At 44.4% G+C, this 12,022-nt stretch overlaps 1 protein-coding gene across 4 annotated transcripts in view; it reads left to right on the top strand.

The window, feature by feature from the left end:
* PARP4 (poly(ADP-ribose) polymerase family member 4) overlaps positions 1–12,022 on the top strand; it is a 52,477-nt gene that overhangs the window by 17,272 nt on the left and 23,183 nt on the right. For all 4 annotated transcript variants that reach the window (XR_013231740.1, XM_077341633.1, XM_077341634.1 and 1 more), the window contains exons 9-19: positions 243–416; positions 1,802–1,962; positions 2,319–2,456; positions 4,080–4,178; positions 4,324–4,507; positions 6,033–6,189; positions 7,229–7,353; positions 7,919–8,050; positions 8,885–8,971; positions 9,811–9,975; positions 11,906–11,952. Coding sequence is in view for 3 of the 4 variants with exons in the window: in XM_077341633.1 (XP_077197748.1) it covers positions 243–416; positions 1,802–1,962; positions 2,319–2,456; positions 4,080–4,178; positions 4,324–4,507; positions 6,033–6,189; positions 7,229–7,353; positions 7,919–8,050; positions 8,885–8,971; positions 9,811–9,975; positions 11,906–11,952 (1,469 nt within the window). In the remaining variant the exon portion in view is untranslated. The remainder of the gene's footprint in view (positions 1–242; positions 417–1,801; positions 1,963–2,318; positions 2,457–4,079; positions 4,179–4,323; positions 4,508–6,032; positions 6,190–7,228; positions 7,354–7,918; positions 8,051–8,884; positions 8,972–9,810; positions 9,976–11,905; positions 11,953–12,022) is intronic.

Here is a 12,022-nt window from a genome sequence, read left to right on the forward strand (position 1 = left end):
GGCACTAATATCTGTGAATGAAGGAGTTGGGAACAGTGACAAAAAGGCTAAAATGTATCTGGGGTACACTTTTTCAGGTTTCCTTGACAAGCTCAAAGGTCTGCTTAAGGATTTCATTTTTCAGGGTGCAGTAAAATTCTTGGCTAATAAAATCTGGAAAATCCAAAAGTCTTATCGACATCCCCAAAAATGTGCATCATATTTTTTTAAAATGTAAACCAAGTACCTTGTTTTCTTAAAAGGTGAGCAAAGCAGAAGGTGTTCTGCTTCGGGCCAAGAAGGCATTGGATGAAGGGAAATCTCCAAGAGAGCTGGCAGCAGTGATGGCTGAATTCTACACTGTCCTCCCTCACAAAAGCGGGATAGATGATAATGTTTGCAAAAGGCTGTTGTCTAGCAAGCAGGATCTCTGCCAGGTAACATGCAGATGGGTGGCCAGCATTTGATGCCTGTTTTCAGTGCCTTCAGATGTAAAGACTTCTTGTAATCATAATCACAAGTTTCACCATGGTGAAATATCCTTTCACTAAAAAGTTCAAGAATTTTCATGAACTTTGTCCAATATCACCCATAGTGAAAATACTGACCAAGCAAAATACTTATTTGCTAATAACGGGTGCCCTGAGTCCTTGAATAGGAAACCTCGTTCACCAGAGAGAGTGCTGCAACCGCTCTTCATACGAGGCTGGTTCCAAGTTTCAGTGTATATTCTGTATATTTCGACTATTTCCCCAGTTGGGGGGTCCGGAAATACAACCCTCATTGCTGATGCATCCCAGTTATATTTTGATTGTCAGGCTGAAACCAAGCAGCGTTCTTTATGTTGTGTGTGCTGTTTAGCAGAAATGGGGAACAGGGATCCTAGAGCTATAATTGGGGATGCATAATTGTTATTGGCTGGCATGCAGGATCCAGCTGGCTATTTGTTGTTGTATTTGTCCAATCAGGGGGCTTCACTTAGAGCCAATCACAGTTTTGACAGGAACCTCTGATCAGCTGGCAGGTTGTGTAATCATTAAAGAGCTGATGTTCTGGCACACAAGCAACTCTGCATCTTATTGAATCCACTATTCAGTGGATTACACTATCAATATAATTCAAATTGCTGATGTGTGAGGAAGTGTTCTCTGGGAGTTCTTTCATATTGGCATAGATTTTGTTTATTAAGGAAGCGTCCCAGGCAACCAAGGGAGAGAATACTTGAGATTTTTACAATAATGCACACACATGTAAAATATGCAATTCAGTCAAACTGTACAAAAAGACCTCTGCCATCACCCTGTTCTCTTAATTCAGTTCCAAGGCATTCCAGAAGAAAAATGTCTTCAGTTTGCTTTGAAAGGCCTGTCAGAAGAGAGGGGGAGAGAGACAGTGAGAGAGGGAGTTTATGTCCTTCCCAAATATTCCTTCACTGTAATGTCCTTTGGAGTATTATCTAAAGCAGGGATGGGCAAACTGTGGCCCTCCAGATGTCCATGGACTACAATTCTGGCAGGGGCTCATGGGAATTGTAGTCCATGGACATCTGGAGGGCCACAGTTTGCCCACCCCTGATCTAAAGCCATTACCGTTTGCATATAATCGCCCAACTATTGTTTTCTTCCTTTATCAGATTTTTGGTGGGGGTGTGTATGTTTTGTGTGTGTTGCCCCTTATTGATTTAGATTGCAGTCTCTACAGAATAGGAATTAAAAAAATAGATGTCACTGCAGGGTATCTTATACCTTGATAATGCTTCCTAGTAAAGTTTAGCTTCATTGTAACCCTGTCTAGAAAATGAGCATCTCTGTTGTTTTCACAGCTACTCAGGGACATGCTGAATGTCCATGAAATAAATATGTCATGCCCTAGCCCACCATCCCTTTCTAAGTACCAGTCTTTGGGGTGCAAGATAGATGTCCTGGATGCAAACAGTGAAGAGTTTATTAATGTTAAACACCAAGTAGTCCAAAATAACTTCAGGTAAGTTTTAACACTGAGAACTTGTTTCTAGTCTCTTAGTCCCCAGCTTTTAAGTCTTTTTTCCCCTCAATGCTATAGTTTTATAAGATAAGTTCTGAAAGACCCATAAGAACCATTTTTTAAGAAATGCATATAGGAGGAGAGCTCAAAAGAGTGATGACTTGTTACACTCCTGGATATTCCTGATCTTATAATCCTGTCAGTGTCTCTGCCAGTGCATGGTCTATCACCTCTGGGTGCCGATGTTAGGTAAGGCAGGGTGTTATATCACATGTCTGTAGTAGTCGGTTTTGAAATGAAAATCTGCCTCCTTGAATATCCGTTTGATTTCCGTGTTCCTTTTAATTGTCTTTCAGCAAACGCCCCATAGAAGTTCTGCAGATATATAATGTCAGTAGAAGAACCGAAATGGCTGCTTTTGAGAGTACTCTCGGCAACATCCAGCCCTTACTCCACGCTTCATCTCCATCCAACTTTGTTGGCATCCTTTCTCGGTAGTGGCTTGAGGAGCTGTTGTTGTTGTTATATTTTTATTTCTAGGCCACCCCTCTCTAGCTGCAGTCTGCGGGAGGGGGAGGCTAACAATAGATTAAAAATACATACAAAAGATAAAACCATATGCATTTATAACAATTAATTTACGCACAAACATGCACTGTCACTAAAAATCTGAGGTCAGATGGAATGAAGGGGATGGTGGCAAGGGAGCCCATTTAGATGACAATAAATGTTAGCCTTGGCCTCAACCGTATGCCTGGTAGAAGAGTGCCATTTTGCAGGCCCTTTGGAACGTTGACAGTTCCAAAAGGGCCTGGATCTCAGCTAGCAACTCATTCCACCTAGCTGGATTCAGGGTTGAGAAGGCCCTGGTTCTCATCAAGGCCAGGTACGCTTCTCTGGAGCTGGGCATGACCAGCAATTTGGCACTAGTGGAGTGAAACACTCTTCAGGGGGTAGAGAGGTGTTCCGTAAGATATACCACGTAAGACCTTGAAGGTTAAAACAACACCTTAAACCTGATCCAGAACTCCACTGGCAGCCAGTGCAGCTGCTGGAGAACAGGTCAAATGTGAGCTTTCCATGAGATCCTTGTAATGACCAGGGCAAGCACGTTCTGTACCAGTTGTAATTTCTGGGTCAGGGATAAGGGTAGGCCCATATAGAAGGAGTTACAGTAATGTAGCCTGGAGGTGACCATTGCATGGATCACTGTGACTAGGTGTTCTGGGCCAGGTAGGGTGCTAGTGGCTTTGCCTTGTGGAGGTGGAAAAATACCTGCTGGCAGCTTTTGTGACCTGCACCTCCTTGTTAAAGGAGGTGTCAAAAGCCACCCCCAAATTCCTTACTGTCTGCGCAGCTTGTAAGTACACCCTGTCAAGGCAGGGGAGGTCTGTTCCTTCCCAGCTAGGACCTCCATCTTCATGGGGTTAAGCTTCAGGTGGTTTTGCTGGAACCACTCCATCACAGGTCCCAGGCACCTGTTCAAAGAATAGGGTGGAGTATTTGGTCAACCGCTCTTTAACAAGTAGAGCTGCGTGTCATCCACATACTGCTGACACCCAAGTCCAACCCTCCAGACAAGCTGGGCAAGAGGGCGCATGAAGATGTCACATTCTCCCCATAGTTTTGTACCTGCTCTGGTAGCTCTGCTTATTTCCAGTTGTGCACAAGAGAGTGCAGTGGCAACTATCCAGTCATTCTCTCCCTGGAGAGAGAGAGAAATGGCTGTCCTAACTAATAATTCAAACAATGTCATGGTGACTTGTTATTTACGGTTGTTGACAAGAGCAAGATTGATCACAGCATCTCTTTCTCACCGCTGCAGTATCAAGCAGCTGAGATGAGAAATGGTGGCCTGTGTCCTCTCCCTTTGTCCACGTGGCCTCCTCAATCAGTATGGGCATAAAAGAGGCAAGTTGCATGTTGAGAGGTGGGATGAGAGCTTTCTTCATGCCCTGTAGTTGTTTTTCTGTGATGGTGGGGACAGAGAGAGGGCATGAACTATTTGGGTCCTTCTTGCCTTATCTTCTCCCCCTGTCCCCATTTATGGTCCCGGTGTCTAGAAACCATGTCTCTGTGAACCAGGATGCATTACAAGGTTAATCTTTTGTTTTCAGGGGCCTCCTCCTGCCAACGATGGTTGTCGAAGACCATGGCATCGAAAGAACTGATTCCGGGAACTTGGGCTGCGGCATTTATTTCAGCAACTCCATAAGGTCTGGAATATTTAACGATAGGGGTATCTCTGTTTATGGCACAGGGCAGAGGTGTGCTTCATTTAAGGCTAGGTCATGCCGCTTCCTGCACTGTCAAGCGAAAGAAAGTGATAAAATGTCTCAAGTGTGTGTCTTGTTTTAACAGTACCTGCATCCAGTACTCTCAGCCTAATAAGATAGATGGAACCCGACTGCTAGTGATCTGTGACGTAGCACTTGGAAGTTGTCTGGATACTTATCAGAAGGATCTTTCATTAACTACTGCCCCAGCAGGCTACGACAGCGTGCACGGAGTCCGCAAGACCAGCGGCAGTAACTCAGCATTCCAGGTAAGGTAAAGCTAAAGGTATTCCCTGTGCAAGCACCAACTCATGTCTGACCCTTGGGGTGACGCCCTCTAGCGTTTTCATGGCAGACTCAATATAGGGTGGTTTGCCAGTGCCTTCCCCAGTCATTACCGTTTCCCCCCCAGCAAGCTGGGTACTCATTTTACCTACCTCGGAAGGATGGAAGGCTGAGTCAACTTTGAGCCGGCTGCTGGGATTGAACCCCCAGCCTCCTAGGCAGAGCTTCAGACTGCATGTCTGCTGCCTTACCACTCTGCGCCACAAGAGGCTTTCCAGGTGCAGATCCAAATAATCAAACTGTTTTACTAGTGTGAAAAAATAACCCCCTCAAAAAAAAAAGAAAGCAGTATGGGAATTATCACGTGACACACCTAGGCAGGCAGTGGCAAGGATTGCGGAAATCATGTGACTATGAATCGTAACGTATTTTGGCAGAATGTTTATATATTCCATAAAGTACTATGTGTTTATCTTGGTGAGAGTTTCACTTTGTCAATATTTGCGTTCATTTAATATTTACAATCCTATCCCAAGGGACAGAAGGTTCAGATAGCACACCATTACTTATTCAGATGCTAGTTCTATGAACTGGTGCCACCTATAAAAATGGTTGCTTGACCATGGATGTTTTAATTGTAAAAGATATTGTGGATATTTTAATTGATGATTTTTGTGAGCTGCCTGTCAGGAAGAACAGTATATAAGCCTAAGAAATAAACATTGTGAAACGCCTCATTTATTTTGTACTGTGATTAAGTAGTTGTTAACCATTTGTACTTGTAGGTGCTTTAATTTGTGTCATTTGGGTGGTTTCTCTTGAAGAAGAAAGTGCATGGTTAAGGCACAGAGGCTGTGTGGGAGCCCATTGGAGTTAACACTGAAATATTCTGAATTCTTCTATCAGTGCACAAACAACTATCAATACAATTAAAGTTGTTGAATACTGTGATTTTGAAAAGAAAACACATGACATGAATGGGACTCCTTTGACTCCAGAATAAGAGTTGGAGGATGTTCAATAAAAGTTAATTACGCTTGTAAGCCTTGAGATTCCCCATCCCTCTTAGAGTTCCAACCATGAATGTCAGCCTCCAGGAGCCACCTGGAGATCTTTTGCTGTTACCGTTGATCTCCAAGCGACCAAGATCAGTTCCCCTGGAGAAAATGGCTGCTTTGGAGGGTAGACTCTGTGGCCTTATATCCTGCTGAGGTCCCTTCTCACCCTGCCCTCTCCAGATCCTGTCCCCAAAATGTCCAGATATTTCCCGAAACAGGCAACCCTACTTCCAACTAAGGCATTGATTCTCAACCTTGCACCTCTTCTTGGTTCACTGTAATACCTTGGGCCATTCTGGATCTCCCACTAGTGGGCAATACTTTTGCCATGACCAGCTCTCAGCAGCTACCTGAGTGAGATGTTAATGCAAAATCTACTTCCCCACCCTGTGAAGTAGGTTTGTTGCTGTGGCAGAGCTCTTAAAGTTTATTTTCTGTTTTCTTCTGCAAGGATGATGAGTTTGTGGTATACAGAACGAGTCAGATCAAAATGAAATACGTGGTTAAGTTTTGCCTCGCTGATGACCAAGTAAAGGAATTCCATCCCACAATTCAGGCAAAGCTAGAAGACCAGGCAGCTGTCCCAGAGCATCAACCACAGCGCAAAGGTAAGAAATGTTTTCTATATAAAACCGTGAAGCTTCTTTCTGTAGTGCATTACATCAGCTGGAATTCAGAATGCAATAAATACGTTAGCAAAAGGGCTTATGGGGAAACTAGAATCGGTAAGCGTGATTAGTGGCTGTATTTTTGGTTTTATAGTATGAAGGGACCACCTTCACACTATCTTTCTGGATTTACTTGGTGCATACTTATTGCTCCACACCATCGCAGAGCCTGAATTTATATCAAGGTGCCCACGTGGTGCCCACCCATCCCAATATACCTAATACAGCTCATGCTCACTTTTCTAGTTCCCACCCCATGTACTCCTGTTTCCCTCGTGCATTTCTGAGGAAGGAACTAAATGTATCAGTCTTGTTTGGCCCTATATGTTAAATTAATTGCATGAGTTGTAGAGGGTCATTACGGTTCAACTGCTGTCTGCTGCCTTGAGTTTATGCCATTTTCTTACCTTTGTGGAATGGGTTGGGATTGCCATCGGCGCTGCAGTATGCACTACAAAAATAATATGTGAGGAAGTGCACCCTTCCCAAAATGGCCACTGATGGGCCTGGAAGGAGTGGAAAGGGGAAGGGGTTCTGGTCATAAAAACCCTTTCTGGCTGAGGTTCATCACACATGGTAGCGACTGGAATCCAGAGAGGCAAGTACTCTCATTTTAACTTAAGTGCGTTGGGGGTTGGGGGATGGCAAGGGCCAATGGAGCCGGGGATGCTTACCCCATCCTAGTTCCCCACCCTGTGGATTAGGGCGCTGAACTGCTTCTGTGATTGGGGGGTGATGGAACATGATATCACATCCAGTGGGAGTGTCTGGATGATGTCCCTTCTGGTGACTTCCGTGGATGTGGCAGGGAGGCGTGGCTTGTTGATAACACTTCCGGAGTTTCTCAAAGCTTGAAGAAAGTTTCAGGAGTTTCTCAGTGGTAAAGAGTTTGAGAAAGGCTGCTCTAACTACTGGAAAAGCCACCCTGACCCTGATTATTTAAGTTTAGCCTAATCCTTTTCCTGAAAATTTTCTTTAGATTTTGAGATACCAGACAAAAATATACTGGATGATATGGCTGCTGGTCTCCTGGACAGATCTGGAAACCCGATTCCTCTGAAAGATGTTCATATCAAGGGAAGAATAATAGACTTCGCTGCAGAGGTAATCCTTTATAGTACTGAAGGATTTGTTCAAGTTACGGTAGCCTTTTTTGCTGTTGAGAGACTCCCGAAACATTCTCCAGGCTTCAAGAAACCCCAGAAGTGGCATAACCATGCAGACTATGGTTGGAAAGCATAGCTGTATACAGGCCCACCTGTATACAGGCTCCTCCCCTTCCCACCCTCTCCAGGCCCATCACTGAACATTTTGGGAAGGGTGGATGGATCACATCACCCAATAAATTTTTAACAAATTTTTTAAATATTTTTTTAATTAATTCCCACCTGTTCAGGAAACTCTTCCAGGGCCGTCAAGAGACCCCAGGGTTTCAAAAAACCCTGGTTGATAACGTTTGGGTTGGGGGGTGGGGGTTGTTTGTTTTTAAAAGGACAATGTTCATTGTTTGCAGAAGATAAGGCTCAAGTGTTTTTAGATGTTAATCTTTGGAGGGGAAATATTTATTTTCAAATCTAGCACCTGTGTGAAAGCACTTCCATTAGAGCTATCTCATTGGAAACCGTACTTTGATACACTCGCACACAAGTAATATTTATATACATTTCAGGTGATAGTATTTCAGACCTATGAAAATACATCTGACAGCCCCATTGAAGCCAAATATGTCTTTCCTTTGGATGACAGAGCTGCTGTATGTGGATTTGAGGCTTTCATCAAAGGGAAGCATATAATAGGAGAGGTAAGATGATGTGGCAGTAGAAAGTCATGGGGAAAGGCTTGACAGGGTTGGCCCCAGCTTGTCTGGCAAGAGTCCTGAAACCTCTCCCTTGAAAGAGACTTCCTGTTCTCCCAGCAAGAGCATGTTGTTTGCTCACTTCCTCAATTTTTGCATCACTTCCTCATCCTTAATTCTCACCCAGTCGACTCCTAAGTGCTATGAAAGTACCATGGAAAGTAAGATCCTTAGTTTGGTAGGCCATCCTGCCAAATAAGGGCTCAGGCAGCAGCCCTGTTGGGTTGGTTGCTGATGCCAGTCATGAGGGTAAGGGGAAGGAGGGCAACTTCCCGGTTGTGTATTATCTTTGCTGGTGAGATCTTCAAAGCAAAACATGTTCCAGAAATGAGCAGTGTATCCCTCCTCCTCCTCCCAGTAAAACAGCTTGGTCTTTCCAAGGCTGGTTCACTGCCAAAGTAAGTGCTTGGGATGTGGCTGGCTGGTGGTGACGTGGGAGGAACAAATAGATACAAGTTGTGGCTATTGGCATCTCCTGAAACTGGTGCCGTTGCTATGGAGATTCTTCCTGTCCCCCATGCCTTGGCTACTTTGGGGTAACCGATAAGCAAAGACTGTGGGGTAGCCAAATACCTTGATCTGACCTTGTCTTAAGGAACAACTGGCCCATTAAGACCAAAAGCCAAAGGTTAAATATACAGACCATAATTCACCAAGTAGTGACTTACAGCAGAGAACCACACCTGTTTCTCCAGATTTCCTTCCAAGTGCAGACCTATGACAAAGTAGACTTTTAAACTTTCCTTATCACTTATATTGATTTTGAAATTATTTCTGTAGGTGAAGGAAAAAGGAGTAGCTCACCGGGAATACCGAGATGCTGTCGCTCGAGGCGATGGGGCTTATTTGATGGATCAGGACGCGCCTGTAAGAACAGGATGGTTGATCGTACCTTTTATTATATCAGCATGCACAGAGCTCCATTTATTTTTCAAAGTATCTGATGCTCATGCCATAGGGGCCTCTAGCTGCAAACTCCCAGCATCCACCTGTGCTAGGAGTTGGCAATCAGAGGCTCCTAGCCCAGAATCTGGTCTGCTCTGAAGTACCAACTGGCCAACTGCAGAACCAGAAGCAGCAGATTCATGAGGAAAGTGGCACCTGTGGCAGATGTACGCAAAGGTTTGCCTTCTCACAATAAATAGCCTGTCATTATTAATAGCCTGCCATTATTTGTGGTTGTCACTGGCTATGATTCTTTTATGACTATGTAAGCATGCATGATGTGAGACCTGCCCCCCCCATCCACCCCTCCCCTACCTCTTCTCTAGATACTAAAGAATTAGGAAGACAAAGGTCTCACAACTCTCTGAGATCCCTCCCCCAAGCTCTCTGAAACTCATGATTGGGGAGGGCAGGAATAGAGTGGCTGCACAAGGCATATGCACATGGTGTCGATTGAGTTTATGGGTGCTAGGACCTATACATGCTGGCCCCAATAGGCAAGTTGTGGTCAGTGGCAAGGGAGGAGCAGGCACACCAGGCAGGATAGGGTAGTGTGATCTTATGTGGTGAATTTGAACATCTGCAAGGAATTCAAGGAGGGTATCTCCGTAAATCACTACTAGTAGTTCCTAGTTTTTCTGTCATCCTGTCTAGAATTAATAACACAAATAGCTTTTTTTTTTTTTGCGTGGTAGCATCCCATAAAATGAAGTTGACTTGCTTGTAACAATGTGATTTGATGAGTATATCTTTCACCATAGGACATTTTTACTGTTTCTGTTGGAAACCTGCCACCTTCAACCAGAGTTCTAATCAAAATCACCTACATTACGGAGCTGGATTATGTCTTTCAACATCTTTCCTTCTGCCTGCCTGCAGCTGTGGCACCATGGCAACAGGACAAAGCCTTAAATGAAAATACACAGGTGGGTCCCTTTCAGTTAGAGACTCAGAACTCCTGAAATAGTTACCATCAAAATGCTTCCAAGCAGCTGTCAGCAGGAGTCAGACCCTTACTACATACTAAATTATTATGAATGTCTGTTTGTAGCATGTTTTATGCAGGTTATCGTTTTTTTAACAGCCAGAATGTTGGATTTCATGCCTTGCAAAATGCATGCTGCTAACTGTGACTTTTAAACTGGAGTATTGAGTTGTCTCCATGAGCATAAGGTGTATATTGTGGATTTGGTTTGCATTGTGGTATAGTGACAATTCTCTTTTCACTTTGCCACACTCCCTATTTTCTTGAACTCCTGTGCCCTATTTCCTTCATGAAATTGTTCTAAAGGTTTTCTGCATCTATGTGCACATGAGAGAGAGGGAGTGATTGATGATTCAGTCACATGGCTGCTGCCATCTTGCATTGCCCAAATTCCATTTCGGGAGGTTGCAAAACCAGTCAAGTGAGTGAATGAATAGATTTTATTGTTTATAGCCAAAGGCCATTTCTATATATACACAGTCAATTAAAGGTAAAGGTATCCCCTGTGCAAGCACCATACGGGGTGGTTTGCCAGTGCCTTCCCCAGTCATTACCGTTTACCCCCCAGTAGCAAGCTGGGTCCTCATTTTACCGACCTCGGAAGGATGGAAGGCTGAGTCAACCTCGAGCCGGCTGCTGGGATCGAACTCCCAGCCTCATAGGCAAAGCTTTCAGACGACTGCCTTACCACTCTGCGCCACAAGAGGCTCTTACACAGTCAATTGGTATACACCTAGAAATGATCAGATTCCTACAGTGCCATCCTTCTAGGACGGTTTCCGCACTAGCAATATCATTCGGATTAGCATTTTTAAAGGGTTGAATTTTTAATCTGTTTCTATGCTAAAATTTGCTTCTTCAGGTGCAATCCTGAATTGCCCCCTCACTTGCCCCACAGCAAAGGAATCCCTGGAAAACCAGATTTCATCTTTTCAAGCGGGGTCTAAAAGGGTCTTATTCAGGGCTGACCAATGTAGAAAGGCATGCAATCAGGTTTTTCCCCACACCCGCCATTTTGAGTTGTTTGGGAATGCACCTTTCCTCATCGCCGTCCTTCCTCTCCCCTTCCTCCCCCTCCCTTCGTTCCGAAAAATTGCCTTTTTGTAAAGGGGGGGGGGTGATCACATTACAATTCTTTTTTTTTCTTTTAAAAAAGCAGTCTTGCAGTTTTACACAGCAGTATTATAATGTTATAACGTTATAACCTTATGGCCTGGAGGGGCGGGGAGAGGGAGCCACGGCTGCCGGCATGCTGGCAGCGCAAACGCGCATGGGCGGACTTTCCACGCATGCACGTTTGTGCTGGGGCTGCTGCGCGTGCGCGGCCCTGGGTCGCCCTCTCACCACACACTGGCGCAGCGGTCTGCGGCCTGCAAAAGGTTGCGGTCCGCTGCTTTATAGGATTGACCCATGTGATTTGCTGAATGGGTAAAATTTAGGTGGTTGTGTGGAGAAAACATGCTTGCTTCTTCTGCATTAGCCTATGAGGCATCAACATCAGCTCCTTCTATATCTATTTATGTGTATTTATCATCATAGCATATGGCATTTCTAGTGTAGCCAGGAGATCCAAGGATTGTCTGGCAACCAGGCAAGGGACATTTGGAGGTGGTTTCCCATTACCTGCCTCCACATCAAGGCCCCTAGTGTCCCTTGGTGGAACTGCCACCCAAGTCCCTGGAGGCCTCCCATCCAAATACTGGCCCGCATCAGCCCTGGTTAGCTCCTAACATCTGAAGGGAATGGGCTTGCCTGGGCTAGCTTGGTGATACAAATTAATGAGAGAGGGAGATATTTTAGCAAGTTTTTTAAAAATAACAAATGCATACAATTATTTAATTGTAACCATTCATAAACTTTTCTCTTCATAGGATACGGTAAAAACAGTTGCAGTTAAGCAAATAGGAACAAAACCAGGGTGAGTAGCTTTAATAATGATCTGTTAGCATATGTCTTTAAAATGTTCCATTTCTTTTCTAAAAATCCAC

The sequence above is a fragment of the Paroedura picta genome, chromosome 6 (assembly GCF_049243985.1).
Source record: "Paroedura picta isolate Pp20150507F chromosome 6, Ppicta_v3.0, whole genome shotgun sequence".
Classification (NCBI taxonomy): Eukaryota; Metazoa; Chordata; class Lepidosauria; order Squamata; family Gekkonidae; genus Paroedura; species Paroedura picta.